Below are 23,691 nucleotides of genomic sequence, written 5' to 3'. Positions count from 1 at the left end.
CAGGCTGGAGCTCATGTGCAGCAGGCCCTGGCCCGGCCCCAGGGTACCTGTCCTACCTGAGAGCTCACGTGGCAAACAGCCTCTCCCCTTCACTACTGCTTCACGAAGATCACGCACATGCACAATACACACAAACACACACACACACATACACATGCACACATACGGAAACACCAACATGCACATGCACACACAAAATACACACAAACACACACATGCACACACACACAAAGGTCAGTGTTATTCAAGAGCTACACCACCAAAGACTGCCGGTTCCTGAGGAGACACGGAGCTGTGCACCAGAATAACCCAAGTTCTCACTGGGTTCAGGCAGAACTGCTAACCTCTTCACCAGTTCTCATACTCCTTCAGAGTCGCTGACTTTTTTTTTTTTTTTAAGATTTCATTTATTTATTTATTTATTTGACAGAAAGAGATCACAAGTAGGCAGAGAGGCAGGCAGAGAGAGAGAGGAGGAAGCCGGCTCCCCGCTGAGCAGAGAGCCCGATGCGGGCCTCGATCCCAGGACCCTGAGATCATGAACTGAGCTGAAGGCAGAGGCTTAACTCACTGAGCCACCCAGGTGCCGTCAGAGTCACTAACTTTGAACAGGAATATTTCTACACTAAAGGAAAAGAAAGAATTTAAAATAAACATATAATTGTGAACTTTTTCTAAGTAATTTATGAGAAATTTATCATGCAAAAATTATTCAAAGATATAATCCACAGTTGGTGGAGACACAGATGGAAAAGGCGTTGTCACTGCCTCGATTGAACACGCCAACAGCATGTGTCCCCAAAGGCAATGAGAGGCATTTGTCTGAGAGCTTACAGATGGGCACTTTAGTCCCAGTCATCCAAGTCTAGGAATTTAACTCAGAAGAAAACTAGAGAAGCAACCCACTGAAAAAAAAGAAACCGTCAATGTCTGTAGCTGCCTTAAAACACAGGGCCATTCTCTGGGGCGCCTGGGTGGTTCAGTGGGTTAACCCTCTGCCTTCGGCTCAGGTCATGATCTCGGGGTCCTGGGATCAAGCCCCGCATCAGGCTCTCTGCTCAGCAGAGAACCTGCTTCCTCCTCTCTCTGCCTGCCTGTCTACTTGTGATCTCTCTCTGTCAAATAAACAAATAAAATCCTTAAGAAAAACAAAAACAAGGGCGCCTGGGTAGCTCAGTGGGTTAAGCCGTTGCCTTTGGCTCAGGTCATGATCTCAGGGTCCTGGGATCGAGGCCTGCATCGGGCTCTCTGCTCAGCAGGGAGCCTGCTTCCCTCTCTCTCTGCCTTCCTCTCTCTCTACTTGTGATCTCTCTCTGTCAAATAAATAAATAAAATCTTATTAAAAAAAAAACACCTAAAAAAAAAAAAAGAAAAAGAAAAACAAACCCATAGGCCCATTCTCTGACAGCCTCTTGTCAAGAGGTGTGCCCCCCCTGACACCCTCTCGATCCCAGCAGCTTTGGGACTGCTTCCGCCAGACTGCACACAACACAAGTGACACTAACCCCAGGCTGACTTACAACAGCTTCTGCCTCGTGCACCGGAACACACGTTCAGCCACCAACATGTCCTACCAGACATCGCAACTCTGTGTGGCATAGAAGTCCAGCTCGGTGTCCTCCTTACCAAGCCCTCTTGCCCCAGGCACCGGGCGAGCAGGGGAGCCTCCCCCTCCCACCCCTGTTCTGCCCCTCCTGTTCCAGCTGACGTCCCAAACACTGTCAAAGAGAGGGGAGCCATCGCTGCTTGGCCCTGGCCAAATTTCCCACAGAAGCCATGAGCTGAAGAAAACCACCGTCAGATCGGCAGAGCCTGGGGTTAGGAAAACGTCTAGATAGCATGTGCGCACAGGGCTCGGACCGTCCGGCCTCACAATCTTTCGAAACACTGTGCAGGTTTCTACGGAGGGCATGAAAGCTGTCCGTGCTATGCTGGGGCTTACTGTAAGGACTGTGCGATACCTGTGGGTGAAGACACCCCCTACCCCTTAGCAGACACACTCCATAAGGCGGAGGACACTCCTCTGGCCTCCTTAGCTACAGAACCTGGCACGGAGCACAGCTCAAATGACTGACAATGACATTTTCAGTGTTGTTTTCTCCAAGGAATGAGATTATGTAGATAATTTCTTAGCCTTATACCATTTTAATGATAATCTATTACTTATGGATTTGTAGTCAGAACTGAAATCATTTCCATTGAGAGGATGGTCACCCCAGGATGGTTGGTATAGAGGGCAAAACAATTCAGCTAGTTTCTGAGCTAGTCTCTTTAGATAGTTTGAAACAGTCCCATCGGCCTTCTGAAAACAGAATTCCAGACAAGTTTTCACAGGCAATTCTCACCCTAAGCCAAGCCCCTAGTCAAGGCACCTCAGCCACTGCCCACTATGGGATAAGGACGGTGTACCTGCTTGTTCCGCAGAGCTCGCTGGAAAAGTCGCAGAAAGGCTGCCAGGCTGAAGCGGTACATGTTGTTAATTTTGGACAAGTCGGAGATGATGAAGTACATCTTGCTGGCGCTGTCAGCCAGGGGAAGGTAGGCATCCCGCTCCTGCAGACCAGAGGGTGGAAAGGTAGCCCTCAGCGCTGGCGCGCACCTGCCACCCTGTGCCCCGCCGGCCGCCCTGCGCGTCCCACACGGGTGCCACACGGTGACATGTCACACAGCACCATATAGCCTGCCTTCCTCTTACAAGACTGAGCACCGCAGATTAAAGAAGTCTCAGCTCCGGGACCACATGCACGGCCCTCTGGAGGGTGCCTGAGGGAGCAGTGAGGGGGGCTGCTCAGCAATCATGCCCCAAGAGAAGCGGTGCGACTGTGCGTGCCCAGAGGGAGGCAGCGTAGGGTCGCTGTTAGGGTGGCCAGACGGCAGGGCACCACCGCCCCTGCGGGGAGGTGAGCGTGGAGACCGCGAGTGTAGAGCGACTGCGAGTGCAGAGCGACTGCGAGTGCAGAGCGACTGCGAGTGTAGAGCATGTGGGTGCTGGTGCCGCAGGAACACTGGTGGAGCGGAGCCTGGACCGGGGGTCAGGCTCCGCGTGGGCGCAGAACAGACGGGAGAGCACACGGACCCCTGGGATGGCAGGGAAGGGGCCCCAACGGGGCAGGGCCTAGTGTTCCAAGCGGGACTTGAGAGTCACTGTGATCCCAGCACCAGATCACAGAGGTGGTGCCATTACGGGGTACCTCAGTGCTGTGCATGCAGGAGGGAGGCCAAGCCCTGTGCTGTGAGACCGGGAAAAGAGGGGTGCACCATCGGCTGGGCTCAGCCAGGGGGCCGGGCTTGCCATGGGCTGCACACCTACTCCAGCAGCAGTTCCCGCAGAGGCTTTCTCAGGACAAACGGCAGTGCCCTGCAGGTGCACAGCCAGGACAAGGGCTGGATGGCACCAAAAGGATGCCTTCAGCACGGGCCCAGGGGAGGCTGGAGCCCAGAAATGCATAGGAACCCTCATCTGTCCGGGCATCTGCCCACCTTCAGGCAAAGCTCCATCACCAGAGTGCAGAAGGAAAGGCAGGCTGTTCTGAACTTGGGCTAGGATTTTGCAAAAGGGCTTATCAAAAGAAAGGCAAAAGGCATTTTAAGCCATGGCATCTTAAGGGAAGAAAATGTTTTTAATGGAAAAAACACCTTAGAACTCCTACTTAATATACTGAATGTACCTTAATCTTAAAAAGCTCCAGGAATGGCAAAGATGCTCTTAGCAGTCATTTTCAGTACTCTCATTTTCAACTTCAGTATAGAACTGTCACCCCAGAACCAGAGCTAATGCGGCGCCAGAAGTCAACAGAGGCCAGCGGACCTCAGGCTCGGTGCCCTGAGCATCTCACCCCACCCCCAGAGCAGGACCCATCAGACCCAGGTTCTGGGCTTTCTGAAGAACTTTCTTTTTTGTAACCATCATTCCCCCGAAGTCTTGACTCTCCACTGTTTAGTCATATTAACATAAAAGTTTAAGAACACATGATATAAGATTACAAAAAAAAGGAAACAATTACTTGGTCAAGGGAAACTTGGAGTTTGTAAGATTCTTTCAGTGACTCCTGAATAAGTGCGCTGCTCGCTTTCGTCTGATTCAAAGACTCAATCAAATCCTTATTTTCCAAAATATTCCCTTGGGATGTGGCAAGTGTCTGCAGCAAAAATCCATAAAATAATGTGAATATTATCATACATATTAAAATAACCTATTAAAAGAAGCCCATCTTAGCTATCATTAAATAATGTTTATGAAAACTTACGTTATTTTAAAAGAATTTCAACATTTTATAGCTTATGAGAATGTTAGAGTAAATCATTACATAGTATATCATCAAAGGATATGTATTAATTTTATCAATCTAATAAAATAAAAACTACTTAAAGTTACAGATTAAATCATAATTTCATGCTACATTTTAATGCTGCTTGAAACTCTAAGCACATAATAGATAATTCAACATTAGTGAAATAATACAATATAAAGTCAGTATTCCTTAAAAATCACTTATTTTAGACATTAATTACCATTACTTCTTAAGATCTTGCATTCCAAGATATCTACTTTTTTCTCTCTGATTATTTATTTTAAGATATCTTTGATACAACCAAAAACATGTGGAAGGTATTACTGAATTTTTAAATAGCTATTAATTATATTCACTTAAAAAATATAATATAAGAAAGCATCCTGAATAACTAAATTTTACCTCTAAAAGAGATTCCTCAAGCTTGGCTAACTGTATTTTCTTATCTTCTTCCTGTTGTAATAGTTTTGTTTTCTGCTCCTCTAAGTCAGGTTTCTCATGCTGAATAGTTAAAGCCAAAAGCTAAAAATAATTTTTTTAAGTCAGTTGTTTTAGCAGTAAAGTTCAAACAGAACAAAACAAACTTCCCACAAATAGGCCTTGTGTTGTGCCAAATATTGCAATTATTATGATATTATGTACTTCATTTGACTTTAATTAAATAAGACTATTGTAATATTCATAATTCATAATATATTATAATTTTCATAATTTTTTGATGAAAAAGAGGCAAATAGTTAAACTGATCAATAAAACATTAAATAGTATACGTCGTGTAAGAAAATTTTCTTACTTAACATATCAATGTGTAATATTTAGTTCTAAAATTAGATTAAATATGTAACAACCATGGAAACTAGATTTTTTAAGTGGCAAATACCCCTATAAAGAAACAAAGAGATCTCTTACTTAAAATACTCTATCCTCCCAATCCCAGTGAGATACCACTTCACCCCCACTGGAACGGCTACAGTTGAAAAGACAAATAACAATGTGTGTCAGCAAAACCGGGAGGGGGAAACAGAACCCTCACATGTTGCTGGCAGGGAAGTAAAGCACAGTCACCCTGGAAAAGTCTGGCTGTTCTTCAAAATGTGCAACAGAGAGTTACCACAAGAACCTGGCAGTCCACTAAAAAGCCACAGAACTGCACACTTTAAATGGGTTAATTAAATCAATCTTCCTAAAGCTATTTTTAAATGCTATGTCAAATTCTTCATTTTGAAACTTTAAATTAGGGTTTGTGACACCGGAGGGACATAGAACACGTCACTGCAAAGCTGCCGGACAAGCGACCTCACTGAGCACTTTGGACGGATCTGACCCCGTGTGTGGGGACGGCCAGGCTCCAGACAGAATGAGCAATTTCATCAGTCAATTCTGCCAGGCTCTGAGTAATCCCTTCATAGTTTTATTTATAAGAAGTATCATCCAAGTAAGTCAAAACATACCGTCCATAAAAACACATGCTGTGAGCTATATGTTATTATAAGAAAAAGAATTTTAAAGGAAATTTTTGAAAATTATAACTAAGTAAAAATGTACCAAATATACACACTATCATAGTAAATGAAAACAGGAAGAGTCTACAACTGTTAGGTGAGTGAAAAACAGAAGGACTCAAAGTCAACAGGCAAGATAGCCTTAAGAGGAAAATGAGTGAGGAAACTATGTAAGCAAAAGCCTAGAATATAAAAAATCATTTTGAGATTCACATAATGGTCTAAATCATAAGAAGCCATACACAGAGATGAAAATTCAAAGAGGCATACGTTCTAGTGGAAAAACAATTGTCAGCTGGGGACTCTAACACCTGCCCTCAATCAGCCAAACAAATCAACTGAAACGGAGTTCTTGTAATGTGAACTTCAGTTTTTATAATTAAAACAGAAAACGTAGCTGAACTCAATCTATGATCCTTCTCTCTCCCAAACTCTCCCACACATGACAGAAATCGACCCTGAAATTAATGTGCGGCTGGAAGAAGCAGCGCTTCCATGCTAACAACAGACGCACGAGTCTGACACAAATGATAAAGGAAACCCCAATGCTGGACTCCACCCACGAACAGATTGTCAAGACGGTTCCAAAAGTTTAAACACTAATCACTTCCACAAAAGCACCTCCAGTGCCGAGAGTCCTCTGATACACCAAGCTGCACCAAGCTGCCGGAGACCACAGAGGTCACGTCTCGGGGGCCACATGTACCTGTCCTCGCAATCCACTCCTGGTGGTAGTGAAGTTGACCTCTGTAACGATGGAGGCTGCGTCCGGCGGGATGAAGGGATTCGGGTTTCTTGTTGACAAGAAAAGGCGGAATTCTTCATTGTAGTCAATAATTTTGTCACCTATTTGTACCACATAACGTGGTCCTATTTGTTTAAAACAACACATTTAGTTGGCTTCAATATTCTGTCCTTTGCTTCATGACATTACAAAACCTAATTTACATATCCTAGTATTTCTCAACAGTCACTAGCACAGGCTTTTTAGTAGCGTATGGAATAGTAGCAGTTAGCTGCCCAAGGAACGAGGAACCAGAATGCCCTGTTCATCGGCACATACACAAACAGGGCTAAGCACCAGTCAGTAAGACGATTTTGGGATACTGATGCATCAAAGAAATATATACATATTACATTTTATTCAAAATTTTCCTGAAATGACTGATTATAGGTGACACAAACAAAAACAACTCAATTATATACAATTCTCCATGTAACTCATCAGTTAAAAGATGTTCATTGAGTGGCTTTGGTGGCTCAGTCGGTAAAGCGTCTGCCTTCGGCTCCAGGTCATGATCTCAGGGTCCTGGGATCAAGTCTCGCATTGGGCTCCCTGCTGAGTAGGGAGTCTGCTTGGGATTCTCTCTCCCTTTCCCTCCACCCCTCCGACTCATGCTGCCTCTCTCTTGCTCTCTCTAAAATACATATTTTTTTAAAAGTGTTCATTTTCTAGCTTTTTAGATGTACTACGTAAAGACAGAAAGAGCTGGTGAAAACCTAGGATTATCAATATATGAGGAATTGCAAGGATGCCCATTATTAACTTCGAAGGACATATTCAGACTGCCATATACAAGTGATCTGAGGGAAGAAACTAAGAGAAAATGAAGTTCCGCCTCATAAAGGAGTATATTCCAAAATTTAATTAAAAAAGGATATCCATTATACAGCACACACAGAAAAATAAATCAGCAATTATACCAAAAACTTAAAATTTTAAGTTGACAACAAATAATTTATTTTTTAAGTACAAAATACACACTTTCAAAGATTATTTTCAAAGACTAAGAAAAGTATTGTAAGGAGTTTTTGAGAACCCCAGAATGGATTTTTAAATTTTACTTTAAAACTTTTTTTAAGTTAATATGAAAATAATTCAATAAGCATTTTATGAAAAAGGATATATAAATGTCCAAAAAACAATATCACAACAATGTTGAACTACAACCTTTATCAGAAAAACACAAATTTAAAAACCCCAATGAAACAGTTCTACATCAACTGGATGTTTCAAGAAAACTTAAGCAGGATAAACGCAAAGAAAGCCAGTTCTAGGGACATCATAATCAACCGCTGGGAACCAATGACGAAGTCGTAAAGCATCGGGAGGAAAACGACCCATCGCTCGCTGAAGAGCAAGGATAAAAGCAGCGGGTGGTTTCTCAACGGGACTGACAAAAGCTAGAAGATGAAGGAATAAAATCTTTAAACTGCTAAAGAAAATAAGTACCAACCCAGGATTCCATGCCAGGCCGAAAAACAAATCTCCCTCAGAAATCAAAGAAGAAGAAGTTTATTCCCAATGGGTCTTCCTGAAGGACACAGGAAAGGAAATGCCTCAGACAGAAGAAAGCTGAGGTAGGCGGAGAGGGGAGCACGTGTCCCACGATGAGCACTGAGTCACGTCCACCAGTGCTCCGTCATGGGGCCGCACACCTGACACTAACAGAACCCGGCCTATGAGCCAAACAAGAATGACAATTTAAGGGGCACCTGAGTGGCTCAGTGGGTTAAGCCTCTGCCTTCGGTTCAGGTCACGGTCTCAGGGTCCTGGGATCAAGCCCCGCATCAGGCTCTCTGCTCAGCGGGGAGCCTGCTTCCTCCTCTCTCTCTCTCTCTCTCTGCCTGCCTCTCTGCCTACTTGTGACCTATGTCTGTCAAATAAATAAATGATTTCATCAAGATCAAAAGCTTTTGCACAACAAAGGAAACAGTCAACAAAACCAAAAGACAACTGACAGAATGGGAGATGATATTCTCAAATGACATATCAGACAAAGGGTTAGTATCTAAAATCTATAAAGAACTTGTCAAACTCAACACTCAAAGAACAAATAATCCAATCAAGAAATGGGCAGAGGACATGAATAGACATTTCTGCAAAGAAGATATCCAGATGGCCAACAGACACATGAAAAAGTGATCCACATCATTTGGCATCAAGGAAATACAAATCAAAACCACAATGAGATACCACCTCATACCAGTCAGAATGGCTAAAATCAACAAGTCAGGAAATGGCAGATGTTGGTGAGGATGTGGAGAAAGGGGAACCCTTCTCCACTGCTGGTGGGAATGCAAGCTGGTGCAGCCACTCTGGAAAACATCATGGAGGTTCCTCAAGAAGTTAAAAATAGGGCTACCCCACGACCCAGCAACTGCACTACTGGGTATTTATGTAAAGGATGAAAAAATGCTGATTCAAAGGGACACATGAACCCTGATGTTTACAGCAGCATTATCTACAATAGCCAAACTATGGAGAGAGTCCAAATGCCCATCAACTGATGAATAGATAAGGAAGATATGTGTGTATGTGTGTGTGTGTGTGTGTGTGTGTGTGTGTGTGTAATGGAATATTACTCAGCCATCAAAAAGGATGAAATCTTGCCATTTGCAATGATGTGGATGGAATCAGAAAGTATAATGCTAAGTGAAACAAGTCAGAGAAAGACAAATACCATACAATTTCACTCATACATGGAATTTAAGAAACCAGATGAACATATGGTGGGGGAATGAAATAGGGAAATAATAAGCTTCTCTTACTGACACAGAACAAATTGAGGGTGCATGGGTGGAGGTGGGTAGGGGATGGGCTAGGTGAGGGCTGGGCATTAAGGAGGGCACTTGTGATGAGCACTGGGTGTGGTATGTAAGTGATGAACCACTGAATCCTACTCCAGAAACCAATACTGCACTGTGTGTTAACTAGAATTTAAGTAAAAATTATAAGGGGAAAAAAGGTATCGGAGCTAGTTCACAGATCCGGATTAGTAACGGTGAGGAACAGCCTGACTGAGCACAGAGACTGACATCTGGAAGGGAGCTCTTGCTTACAAAGTCCAAAGTCCACCCTACTGGCCCCATCACAGCACATCAACCCCTGCCAGGCCGCACCCGCCCCACTTCTGACCCGCGTCTGTCTGCCGCAGCAGCTCCAGGTTCTATTTCAAGCTCGCACGGTCAACTAAGTCCTGCAGAGCCAGCGTGGCGCGGTGTCAGTCTGTGCGTGCGCATATGTATCAGAGCGGGATACAGACGTTCGGAGCGGGAGCACAGACGTTCCCGCCGACGGGGCGGACTGCAGGAGCTGTGCAGAGAGAGGAAAATTGGGGTCCCGAGACTCTGCCCACAGCAGGGCCCGCTGCTCAGATGACTGGCTTCCCCACTTCTGGAGAGGGCATACCGGCTGGGTCCTCAGGTGAACCGCCCCCAACGCGCACCGCACAGTGTGGGTTATACCCAAGGGCTGCTTTCGTTGGGGCGGGAGGGTCTGGAATGTGGTCTCCTGCCAGGCAGGACGGGCTGGCCACAATACCGTGTGACCGAGTGTCCACTAAGCCTCCTTGGCCCCTGCCACTGCAGAGGTGCTGTCACAAGCTGGTCCTGGGAGCAGCAGGCTCGCCCCGCAGGACCCCAATGGCAGAAGCTCGGAGGTTGGCACCTCAGTTCTGGACTGCTGACCTCACACTACACGTTCTCTCTAGGCTGACTTCAACTTCTGTCTTGTCCCTGCGACGCATCTTAGCCCACAGTGAGACTGTTTCAAATCCTGTGTCTTCTGGACACACACTGTCCCTGGGAGAGTCTTGGAAACCCTGACACGAGGACACCTCTATAAAGGCAAGAGCTCACCGACTCTCCCTTCTGGACCACGACAGCATTCCCCAACTCAGCCAGAAAAGTCACATTCAGCGGCAAGACCGACACAGGTCCAAGTGAGCTATGAAGTTACTTACTGTGGAAATTCTAAAAATAGTGACTCTGCAAAGTGTCAAATGCTTACCTTGAGCAACCAGATCTCGTCTCAACAATGGATAAAGAACGGGTTCTACACCATCCATCTCTTGGATAATAAGGGTTTTCCCAAAACGTACTGCCAACTCAAGAGCCGTAATAAAGTTACTATCCTGAGAAAATAAAAAAGAATACACATTAATTCCTTTATTACCTTAATATCTACAAAGGTCCTTACAGATAATGAAGGAATATATTAATAGGAATAATATGACTACTTTAAAATTAAATATGCATATTAATAATTCACATTATTCATGACTGCTTTTCTAGTTATAAGTACTGGCTGATGAATCAATTTAGTTGAAAAATTATCAAATAGATTTCATAAATAATTCAAATAGACATACAAAAAATGAAGATTTTTACAAAAAAAAGAAAGCTTTTTCAATCCTTTATGATGATTTCAAATTTCAACTTGATGCAGAAACAAATTTTCCAAATTCCTTATATAAGCTACTCACCCAAATATTACTAAGAACTACTTTGGTTATGTTCAAAATCAAACACTGAATGGAAGAGGAAAGACAAATGATGAATTCTAGCCAACTTCCCTTGATGTGGTATGTGCTAGGTCTAATCACTATGGAAAGAGCATCTGGACAAAATTCTGTAACCAGGTGAGATTTTTAGACTTTCTAGCTAGTAAAAGGGTTTGAAACTTCACTTCAAGCCTCCAACTATGGTTACAAAAATTAAATATTTGGAATAATAATTACTAAGCTCTCCTCCCATAAACCATAAAAGTGGTATTAAAGCATTTTATGTATTATCTAATTTATAGTTAATTCTTTTTAAAAAAAAATATTTTATTTATTTATTTGAGAGAGAGCGAGAGAGACAATGAGAGAGGGAACACAAGCATGGGGAGTGGGAGAGGGGGAAGCACGCTTCCACCAAGCAGGGAGCCCGATGTGGGTCTTAACCCCAGGACCCTGGGATCATGATCTGAGCTGAAGGCAGAGGCTTAACGACTGAGTCACCCAGGCGCCCCTAACTTATTCTTACCCCACAAATGAAGCAAGTACCTCCATTTCATAAATGAAATATGTTTAAATGAGGTAACTGTTTAAGCACCTAAAGAATATCTATGAAAATGAATACAAATTACACTAGGACTTTCTCAAAGAGAAAAAAACACAACAAAAACCTGACCCCAAATAATTTTCTCAGCACGATAAATATGGCAGTGAGAGCTCACGACTATGATTATGTTTTGCAAATCGACGTGTCTCCTGCTGGGACATGAGAGATGCTTACCGGTGAGGTGCGGGCACAGGACATGAAGAGAGGCGCGGAAAGAAAGCACCGTACACTGCAGGTCCAGCAGTCTCTCTCCAAGCAGTGTTGGGAACTCTTCCTTCTCTGGGAGCCTATACTGACGGCTTTGATCATAATGCCACGTAAATGCTCATGTAACTGTCTCTCTAACCTCCCAGACCAGCGTCACCACGAGGACAGACATGCGATTGACTACCTTACTCACTAGCAAATTCCTAGGGTTTAGATTAATGCCTAGCATTTAGAGCCATCAAATAAATATTCTCATCCCTTTCGTAGTAAAGCTACGAAAAGTAAAGCTACCTTCCCTGGGTCCCACGCCAGGTATGTCACAGCACCGAGTCTGTGCCTCCTGAATACAGACCCAGAACTGCGCCCACCGTGACACGCGGGTACCAGTTCGTGTCTCAATTTTAAGTCATACAAACCTGCTGATTAATGACTTCCAAACGCGAGTCTTTCAAATGTGTCTTCAGCCACTCTGTAGCTTGAGAAGAAGGGTCTATAAGGAATGGGCATACTTGACTCTAGTTCCAAAAAAGAAAAAAATTATAAGCTTTCATCAGATGGAAATAATTTCCCGAAAAAGGTGAATCCATTACTGAGTGAGCTTTCTCTCAGGTTCGGAGAAGGTACATACACAGCCCTCAGGAGGGGGTAAAGGTGCAGTTCTGAGCCACACCCAGGGGCTGTACCAGTCCACTTCAGAGCTACCGGAAATTCACATTAGAAAATGAAATGCCACCACAGTAAAATACGAACAGTCCCCTCACTACACGGTAACTCAGAGGACGTACAGCGAACTACAGGGAGCGAGGCTCCAGTCCCAGGGTGACATCACTCGCACCTGTCTTCTGGCTTTGAAAAGACACAGTCAAATTATTCCAAACTTTATATATGCTTCGGTTGAATAAGCCATAAAGACCTTAAAGAGAAGTATGAACTCATCATAAAAGTATTGTTCAAATAATTATCAATATAACATTAATTTTTAGAAAGCAGTATGGCTAACATTATAAAAGGAGCATCCTAGGAAAGATGTAGCTTGTAGATTAAGATCTAATGAACTAGGAACTAAGCCCATTACAGGGTACCCTGAAACAGAGAGTTAGACACCAGTGGAAATGCACTAAACACACAGTGTCACTTAGCAGGTGAAAAGAAGCCAATGATAGAGATATGATTAATAAAAATATATATAAGTAGACGAATACATACATTGGCAAGTTTGAAAGTCTAATATTACAAACATTGTTACCCAGTAAATCAGCCCTAAATAATAACTGACCTAATTTTTCTTACATGTTCATACTTAGAAAACTGTGATGCAGTCGGGCAACAGGGTTAAGGAAGTGCACGGACGTGCAGGTGACATGAAGACGTAGCCCTGAGGAGCATCTAACACAGGCGCAGAAACTATTTCAGGGACACACCAAGGAGGCTGAGGGTAGGGACAATCCGCCCCAGGGACAGAGAGCATTTTGTCAGCAATGTTGCTTTGGACAGCTGGTGGTCATAAAGACTTGACTGACAATAAACTGGCTTTATTATTGTTTTTAAATGCCCTCCAAGCCACAACACCCCCTTTTTGCTTGCACCTGGAACAGACCGCTCAGGCCCCCCAGAGTCCCCTCCAGTGGCACAGGGCAGTAGGATCCCCTCTCAAGCTAGTCTCTCTCTAGCTATTCCCACTTACTGCTCCGTCACAAAAACATGCCTCTCCTAGCAGATGAGGTTTGGTACACAGCCTTGTATGTACTTCCTGTGTACCACACCTACACTGGAGATCTAATTTTATGCTAGTATTCAGGAGCAAGCATTTCACCAAACTACAAGATTTTGCCCAATCACACAAACAAGGATTTTAAAGTTTAAAAAAAACGTTCTTACCCATGATTCCAAACCAATGATCTGATGCAATTAAAAAAAAAAACAAACATATTTCAGTAGGACCAAAAACATGCCCTAGAATGCCAAAGAGCACTTACAATTTTGATTTCATGCTATTTATACTCCTCCAGAGAGATTTAGACAAAATCTCTGAGGTGTATTTTAATATGATTATGTTTAATGTCATGTGATCCATGATTAATGTCATCAAGTTCTCCATGTAACAAATTACAATAAATCCAAATATGATGAGCTTTCATTTATTCATGAGCTCATTCACCTACCACATGTTGAACTACTACTAAGTCAGACAATATGAGGGCTACAGAAATCAGGAACGCACCCGCTTACCCTCAATGACATCACACCCAGGAAAGACACGGAAACTGACAGTTCCGTAAAGAACACACAAGAGTCTACAGGCAGGGCACAGGTGGGTTAGGAAAGCCGCTAGAAAGCATTTCAAATCAAACTAAGTCAGCAGAAAGAAACAATACTTAGCCTGGAGAAGAAGTAGAAACAGCACATCAGGCAAAGGGAAGAACATTGACAGACAGGGGGAGAGAAAGCCCGGCACAATCTGGAAGATGGCAGAGCCTGGCAAGCCTGGAGTGAAGAAGCAGAGGCCGGACGGTGCACGGTACAGGGCAGGAGCAGTCTCGGTGCTTCGGGTCTTACTACGCTGTGCCTACGAATGACAAGTTTATACTGCAAGCAACGGAGAGTCACCGAAATCTACTGATCAGAGTGTTGTCTTGATAAGGTTAATAAGGTGGAAAGAGCACTCCTCCGGCGGGGAAGGAGTGATGCGGGGGGCCAATGACCGCCATTGTATTCATCCAAAGCCTCACTCCGCAGCCGAAGCGAACCCACTGGCCGTGGTCGCGCTTAGAGCAGGATAAATCCACAACGCTCCTGAGATGTAGATGTGACAAGATGTGTTGAGGAACTGGCTGAGTGGAAAACTAGAGAGACAAAAAGTGACTTGCGGATACGCTGCTTACTCTCCTGGGCCAGCACAGACATCCCCACGGGTAGAATAAGAGAGAGCAAGTCACAGGGAGGAGGAGGAGAGAAGATCCTCAGTGTGCAAAGCTACCTTTGCCCACCTGCACGCCCACTCCATGTGTCTGCGATGGGCCATCAGTCGTCCAGCACTAACCGACATCTAGCCCAAACCGACGAGCACACTGCCCACGCTAACTGATCAGACTCCTTCTGGGGAGAGGGCACGGACAGTGTCGGGGTGGGGGGTGCAGACGTATCTCCAGTGCCGGAGCATAAACTCTGGTAACAGCAAGCCAGGAGCCACCAACGGCCATCCTTGACACAGGGCAGACAGAACCTAGCTGGGAATGAGTCTGTCTGTTGAGATGGGTTGGGAAAACAATGTCCTGGTGACACCATTTGAATCCTAGAGCTGGTCTCAATGTTTTCAACATCTCGGTTAACTTAAAAGCACAAGCTCCCCTTTTTCCTTCTTAAATTTATTATGCTTGGCCATTAAAAAAAATTCTTGACTAAAAAAAAAAAAAAAAAATTTTAATTTTTAAAAATTTTTAACGATTAATTAGAGACAGAGACAAGTGACTACACCCTTCTGTGCTGCAATGTCCTTATCTATAAATAGGGTAACATATGGACCAGACAATGCTGATTTGAAAATCCAGTGAGACAGGGGTTGAAGTGTTTTCCCTGTGTTCATTCATAGTGATACATGTACGAAATAGTATGAGTGCTTCAGTGTCACTATTACTTATTTGAGATTTATTTGCAAAAAAAATTTTCCCTATGTGATCTACCTATAAAATTTTGTGTTCTTTACTTTAAGATCCAATTAATTTGCATTTCCTCAACATACACTAAATGTCAGAAAGGAAAATAATCTCAGAAATTTTGTGTAGTTTTAAAAAATTTTGAAAAAAAAATTTTATGTGGTTTAAAAAAAAAATTGACACTGAACTGTCTATGAACAATAACATTCAGGGGCGCCTGGGTGGCTCAGTGGGTTAAAGCCTCTGCCTTCGGCTCAGGTCATGATCCCAGGGTTGTGGGATCGAGCCCCATGTCAGGCTCTCTGCTCAGCGAGAAGCCTGCTTCCTTCTCTCTCTCTGCCTGCCTCTCTGCCTACTTGTCATCTCTGTCTGTCAAATAAATAAATAAAATCTTAAAAAAAAAAAGTGACATTCAATACGTCTTCACAAGAAAAAATTTGCGAAATCTAAATCAAGAAAAATTTATAATACTGTAAGATTTAAATTAATCACCTTTCCCATCTCCTTTTGGGATACTTTTCACTCATACCTCCCCCGTGGTTTCTAAGCCTTAGGGCTCTGTGCTACCACTGGGTCCTACCCACAATATTGGAAAGATCACAGAAATTATCACCCAGGCCAGGACACTCTGGAGAATAAAAGGAGAGCTAATATTAATTACATCAGGACCACAGATAAGAATCACAGGACAGGCAATCCAGGACACAGGGTCCCCATGGCCACCTTCTTCCCAGCTCATAAGGACACAGGTCACGGGAACCTCTTGTTGATGTACTTAAACTAACTCCCATCACAAGGTCAATGGGAGACCGTTAGTTGACTGTTTCCTCTTCCAGACATTATTGCACTTCAGTAGTTAGTTTAACACAAATACTTCTGTAAAACAAAGGAATAATCATGGACACAAAGGCTCTATGTAGGACCACTGACGGAGAGAGAGCTGCAGACCGTGAATGTGGGAAAGCCCCCCAGGAGAGGGAGAGCGTCAGGAACACGCTAGCGGTATCCATGAGATGAGCTACATCTTTCAATCCAAATTACACTGGACTCATCATGCCTAGTCATGTTTAATTCAGGGAAAACTTCCCAGAAATCCAATCTGTATCCACTTAGACATCTAATGCCACATACACCACTTGAGCAGGTCTTATAGATGCGGGCTATCCAATCATGGCCTCACCCACAAGAGCTTACTCTACGTGCAGACTACTTGAGACCTGAGACTGAGGCTGACTAGAGTGCAAATGCATCCCCCCCAAAATAACTAATTACCCTAATACACTTTTTCATATGGTTTTTGTCATATAGATGCATATAAATATCTACAATAAATATGGCAATATTAAATACAAAGTAAATCTAAGCTTATTATTAAAATTAATTCCAAAAACAATCTGTCCTATATTCATCATGAAAGATCATTCAAAACACAAAAGTAAACATTTTCAATTAGTATCGTCAGGAAAAAAAATACTGTGATAATTTTTTTTTTTCTAAAGCCTCACCCCCCTGATTTCTTATGGAATAAAAAAAGAATAATATTTAAACTCTTGTGTTTTTTAAATCTGCAAGTGATTGTTTACTTAGATTGCTAAAAAAAGAAGATGAGGTGAGTATGAAACTTTGGGCAAGGAATAACCAGATAAAAAGCACCAACTATGGAGAGAGCCCAAATGTCCACTGATTGATGAATGGATAAAGCAGCGGTGCTATATATATGTATGTGTAACTGTATGTACATGTGTATATGTATGTATGTGCAGGTGTATCTGCATGTGTATATGTATATGTATACATACATGTATATGTACACACACACACACACACACACACACACACACTGGAACACTAGTCGGCCATCAGAAAGAATGAACTCTTGCCATTTGCAGAGACATGGCTGGAGCTGGAGTGTTTATGCTAAATCAAACAAGTCAGAGAAAGACAAATACTACGTACTCTCACTCACATGCAGAATTTAGGAAAGAAGGCAGCTGAGATTCAACGATACAGAACAAACGGAGGGTTGAGAGAGGGAGGTGGGCTGGGGATGAGCTAAATGAGGGATGGTTGTTAAGGAGGGCAATTGTTGTGAGGAGCACTGGGTGTTATACGTAAGTGATGAATCACTAAATTCTACTCCTGAACCAATTTTACCATATATGTTAACTAATTTGAATTTAAATAAGTTGAAATTTTTAAAAAGTATACACACTTTTTTATATAATGTAATGAATTTATTTATCTACATAGAGTTCCAGATTCGTGATTCTACTGTGAAAAACAATGATGGAAAATGTTTTAAAAGAGGAAAAAAATCAATGCTTTAAGAAGTCAAGACCGTTGGCTCTTTGGTCAGCAACTGCTCTGCTGGGAAGGCAGCAGTGCAAGGAGCCAAAGCATGCCAGCTGGCCGACAGCCCAATCAGAGGACCTTGCTTCATCCAGGAGCGCGGGGCCCACAGTACAAATGCCGTAAGACTGTGGCTGGTGTGACCTAAAAAGGAGCATTCAATGTTCACACTTCATGGGAGCTATGACTGAGACAGTGTGTGGGCAGAGAGGAGGGGCTGCAGGGAGCAAAGAAGAAACTGGTGTACGGAGTAAAGCACACTGAGACAGAAGCAACAGGGGAGCACCTGTCGGCACAGGGACAGCCATCCTCCCACAATCTGTTACGTCACACAAAGGGGCACCAAGCTAATGGTAAAAATCTTTCTTCACTAGAAGAACTACCAATTTGTATACCAGAGATGCAATTTGATTTTCCCATTAATCGTGCTAAGAAGGCTGTAAGAGTTTCACATTTAAACAATGATTTGAGAGAAATACACATTATGGGAAAGAACAATTTTCAAAAAATGCATATCGTTATCCCTAACCTACAACTCCAAACTTACCTCACTTCACTTTGTAGAACTTTGTTTTGTAAAACACAGTAAAATAAAATGGTAAAATCATATACTGCAGATGCAGGAACTATACAACAAGGTGAATCAGGTACCACTAAAATATTTCCATTACTATTAGGGAGTTCAATTTAGAATTTTTTGTCATGAAAATAATGTCACTTTAGTTTACACTTTTATTCAGGTAAAAAGTAAATTATAATGAAAATTGCAGATTCACCAGCCAAATCATAAATGGATTTTCATTCCCAAAATAACTTCACTTTCACATAATGAAAAGAATAACTGTGAAAGCCTAAGAACCTGAAAAAGGTGCTGCCTGAGGCAAGTTTCCACAGGAACACTTCCAATGAGAAATGAAAACTGATTAATTACCTGTAAGATAACAAGAGCATTTTCTATGGAAAGGTCATCTGATGGTAGGCCTTCACTTTTCCAAATTAACTGCTCACTTTCAGTACAAAGAAATCTCCTTAGATCAAATTCTGAAAAGTTTAAGATATTAATATTTCACTACAGTGATCATGTACTTGACAAGGGGAAGGGAACAAACCTATTTAAAATATACTCAAACAAAAATCCCATGGCCATCCTTTAATATTCAATCCATTCTTCCCCCTTCAGCATAAGAAGTTAAGGGGGATAGAAGTTTAAGACAAAAAGTGCAAAGGAATGGAACTCAGTGAAATTATATTTTTTATATATTTAATATATATTTCACAACTATAATAATTTGAGGAAACCACAAAATTCACAAGGAATTTTGGAGTTCCTACATCTAATTTTATCATATAAAATTACTGTAAAAATCAATATATTAAAATATTTAACTGCATTCATCCATTATCAAAAATACTCCATGGTCTCATAGAGTGATTTTAGGAATAGAAGAATCATTGCAACAAAACAATTCAGAGAACAATTACACAATGGAGCAAATCTAAAAATAGATTTGGTTTCTTTTAGCTAACAGAAAGTTTTTCTCATTTAGAAAAAGTTAAATGGCAAAAATTAAAAGATGCATTTTTAGGATATTGAAATTTCACAACATGAATGACTCAATACAAACTTTCAAGACAAGCTGACTTGGTCCATTCTTCTAAGCAGGTTTTCCTCAGACCTTCAGGAGCAGCAGAAAGATACGTGATAAATGCAGCCGCAAGCTGAGCTCTCTTAGGAAGAGTAGCTAATTCCTCTGTTATCTCTACAACCTGGACAAGACATGAGAAAGCAGGTCGGGGAGTAGGGTACAGAGATGTTCTGACATGTGAAAAACATGACAGCCTCATAAATCAGAGTCCTGACCATAGAAGACAAAATCATGCACTGGTTTAACGTAATAACCCCTGTCCTGAACACATCCGGGGAGTGTAAAAATACCAACGAGATCTCTCAGACCCTACTGGAATTTTAAAAATGTATGACATATCACTGTTAGTTGTAAAGATGAGCATATTTTGTCATTGAACATTCCTAGTGAAGCAGAACTTTCATCCCAACGACAGTTAAATACTGTGAATTAGCGTCACTGGGTAAGACACTATTAAGCGCAGACCGTACGAGCAAAGGCACAAAACAAAACTAAGAAAGCAGAGAAACTCGTTAGCTAAAAGTATAGTGTGGCTATGGAAGGGCAGAAAGAGGAGCCACACGGAAGACACGAAAAGGGAGAGGCAGACGTTACGGGTACAGGAAGCACACAAAGGAGATTCTGTTGTGAGCTGCGGTAGGAATGATCCACACGAGTATTTCAACAGGGCGGAGACCGCTGTGATGAGACCGGGGTTAGGAAGACGGTCAGTACACAGATGGGGAATGCACCAGTTTAAGGGCCGGGTAGAAGGGAGACAAGTTAGGAGAATTCAGGTAAAAAAATAAATAAAAGAAACGGCCTGAAAGACAGAAGACAAATACGAGGGATATTTGCAAATGGATATGACAAGCAAATAAGGAAATCAGACCCGATGACTAGCAGTGACACCCAATCAGCAATCAAAAAACTCCCAATAATCACAAGTCCAGGACTGTACGGCTTCACAGGTAAATCCTACCACGTATTTAAAGAAGAGTTATTATCTATTCTTTCTATAATACACTAAGTAAAATAAGTCATAACAGAAAGACAAATAGCATACAATTTCACGTCTATCAAGCATCTAAAAAACAAAATGAATGAGTAAACAAGCAAAAAGCAGAACCAGATCCATTAATACAAAAAACAAAGTGTTAGTTTAGGGGATGAACAGAATGGGTGAAGGCAGGAGACACAGGTTCCAGTTATGGAATGAGTAAGTTGTGGGAATAAACAGCACAGCATACGGAACAGTCAACGACAACGCAATCATGTTGTCTGGTGACAGACGGCAGCTGCACTTGCTGTGAGCGCAGTGTAATGTATAGACTGTTCAATCACTACGTTGTACACCTGAAACTAATACAACATGGTGGGACAACAGTACTCAAAACATTTTAAAATAGTAAAAAATAAACAAAAATACGTGTTCATCTCAAAGTATTCCGAAAAAATAGAAGAGGAAGGAAAATATCTAAATTCACTCCATGAGGCCAGCATTACCTGATACCAAAACCACAAAAAACACTACAAAAAGAAAGAAAGAAAGAGAGAGAGAGAGAGGAAAGAAAACCACAAGCCAATGTTTTTGATGAATGAAGATGTAAAAGCTTTCAACAAAATATTAGCAAATCAAATTCCACAGTACATTTTAAAACATCCTACAATCAAATGGGATTTACCTCAGGAATGCACAAGTGCTTCAATATTTGAAAATCCAACAACGTACTACACCACATTAGCAAGAAGGATAAAAGCTATATGATCATCTCAAGAGATATAGAAAAAAAATTTTGACAAAATACAATATGTTTTCATAATAAACACACTCAGCAGAGTGGGTTTAGACAGAACATACCCGAACGTAATTAAAGTCATATATGAAAACACACAGCTAACATCATACACAATGGTGATGAAAACTTTCCATCTAGGATCAGGAAGAAGACAAGGATGTCCACTTTCACCACTTTCATTCATCATAATACTAGATGTCCTAGCCAATCAGACAAGAAAAAAAAGTACAAAATGCATCCAAAATGCTAGGGAAGAAGTAAAACTATCACTATTTGCAGAAAACATGATAGTATACATAGAAAACCCTAAAGACTCCACCAAAAAATTATGAGATCTGATCAATGAATTCAGTAACGTTGCAGGAAACTACGTGCCAGTAATTATTTCAAATGTAAATGTACTAAACACTCTAACCAAAGACACAGGTTGTCAGGATGCATAAAAAGAGAGAGAGAGAGAGAGACCCATCAATATGCTGCCTACAAGGGACTCATTTCAGACCTAAAGACACCAGCAGATGCAAAGTGAGGGATGGGGAACCATGTGTATTGCTAATGGACGTCAAAAGAAAGTCAGACGGGCAATACTTACATCAGAGAAACTAGACTTTTTTGTTCTTGTGTTTCTGTCCTGCGTTGGTCTCAGGGTGATACCAGCCTCATGGAATGACTCTGAACGTGTTCCTACTCTGCCATGATTTGTAAGATTTTGATACAGATTGATGTTTTTTATGTCTGGCAGAATTTAGCAAGGAAAGCACGTGGTCTTGTATTTTCTGTGCTAGGAAATTCCCAGATCCTAATTCATCTTTCATTCTTGTTGGTCTAAGGTTTCCTATTTCTTGAATTCACAATTCATGATTCAATCACGGATAACCTGCCCATTTTCTAAGTTACCTGACTTGTTAGTATACAAGTATTGTTTATAGTAATTTGTTACCACATTACATACTATTTTTGTACTATTTTTCTCTTACATTTCTCATTTTGACTTACAGTCTTCTTTTTCTTAGTTAATGTAGGTAAAACACTGCCATTTTTGTTTACTTTTTTGGAAAAACTGGTCATTATTTTCAATGTTTTATTACTGTTTATTTTGGTCACTATTTCTAATTTTTTTTTCTTTCTTTTGTCTACTCATTTCAGCTAAGTTTCTTCTTTTCCTAGTTCCTTGGGCATCAGGTTGTTTTTTTTTTTTTCTTCATCAACCATTGATAGCATAAGTTTCATTCTAACATCTAGTTTTGCTGTATCCCACAGGTTTTAGAATATTGTTTTTTCTTTTTTTTTTTTTTTTTGCTTTGAGACATACTTTGATTTGCTCTTTGATTTCTTATTTGGCCTACTACTTATACAATAGTATGTTGTTTAATATTTATATATTAAATATTTAATATTTACATTGTAGATTTTCCGACTCTTTTTTATTGTTGATCTTTATTTTTGTCTCATTGTGGTTGGAAGACATACTTGGCATAATTTCAGTCTTCTTAAATTTGTAATATTTGTTATGTCTCTTTTTATGTGATTTTAATCAAGGGATTTGTCTGTGTATACTTAAAATGTGTATTCTAGGGGCACCTGGGTGGCTCAGTGGGTTAAGACCTCTGCCTTTGGCTCAGGTCATGATCCCAGGGTCCTGGGATCGAGCCCCACATCGGGCTCTCTGTTCAGCGGGGAGCCTGCTTCCTCCTCTCTCTCTGCCTGCCTCTCTGCCTACCCGTGATCTCTGTCAAATAAATAAATAAAAATCTTAAAAAGAAAAATGTGTATTCTATTTTTTGGATGGAATTTTTTTACAGATCTTTTAGAACTGTGTATTCTGAAGTATGCTTTAAGTAAAAAATGTTCTTGTTGAAAAAAAAAACAGTAACTTGAGCTGAGGGTGCTCATTTAACAGAAAGCTTATCAGAGGTGGGGTGGGCAGGGGGCGGGGGCAAGTGAAGAGCACAGCCACCATGAGGAGCACTGACTGACGATGTACAGAACTGCTCAGTCACTATAGTGCATCCCAAAACCAGCGTAACACCGTACGTTAACTACACTGGAATTAAAATAAAAAAACATAATATAAAAAGAAAAAGAATGGATAAAGAAAAAACACACACACACACACACACAATGGAGTTATTACTCAGCCATAACAAAGAATGAAATCTTTGAACCCTAGAGGATATTCTGCTAAATGAAACAAATCAGGCAGAGGAAAACAAATTCCACATGATTCCACTTACCTGTGGACTCTAAAAGACAAACACACAAACCAAAAACAGAAACAGACTCGTGACTACGGAGAACAAACTGAGGAGTGCCAGATGCGAGGGGTAGGAGCGGAGGGTGGGAGAAGCAGGTGGAGAGGATTAAGAGGGACAGAC

General features: G+C 41.7%; 1 protein-coding gene across 4 annotated transcripts in view; it reads right to left on the bottom strand.

The window, feature by feature from the left end:
- Positions 1–23,691, bottom strand: part of DYNC2H1 (dynein cytoplasmic 2 heavy chain 1) — a 256,629-nt gene that overhangs the window by 131,434 nt on the left and 101,504 nt on the right. For 2 of the 4 annotated variants that reach the window (XM_045077504.1, XM_045077506.1), the window contains exons 62-70: positions 19,518–19,659; positions 18,824–18,933; positions 13,769–13,789; positions 12,307–12,405; positions 10,587–10,710; positions 6,501–6,664; positions 4,695–4,814; positions 4,005–4,139; positions 2,410–2,553 (exon numbers count right to left, since the gene is read on the bottom strand). In XM_045077504.1, the coding sequence (XP_044933439.1) occupies positions 2,410–2,553; positions 4,005–4,139; positions 4,695–4,814; positions 6,501–6,664; positions 10,587–10,710; positions 12,307–12,405; positions 13,769–13,789; positions 18,824–18,933; positions 19,518–19,659 (1,059 nt within the window). The remainder of the gene's footprint in view (positions 1–2,409; positions 2,554–4,004; positions 4,140–4,694; positions 4,815–6,500; positions 6,665–10,586; positions 10,711–12,306; positions 12,406–13,768; positions 13,790–18,823; positions 18,934–19,517; positions 19,660–23,691) is intronic. The other 2 variants (XM_045077505.1, XM_045077507.1) reach the window with 2 other exon arrangements.

This window comes from Mustela putorius, unplaced genomic scaffold, assembly GCF_011764305.1.
Source record: "Mustela putorius furo isolate JIRA1106 unplaced genomic scaffold, ASM1176430v1.1 tig00000198_pilon_pilon_pilon, whole genome shotgun sequence".
Lineage (NCBI taxonomy): Eukaryota > Metazoa > Chordata > Mammalia > Carnivora > Mustelidae > Mustela > Mustela putorius.
Note: the sequence above shows the minus strand (reverse complement) of the source record. Positions and strands in the feature narration are given on the sequence as shown.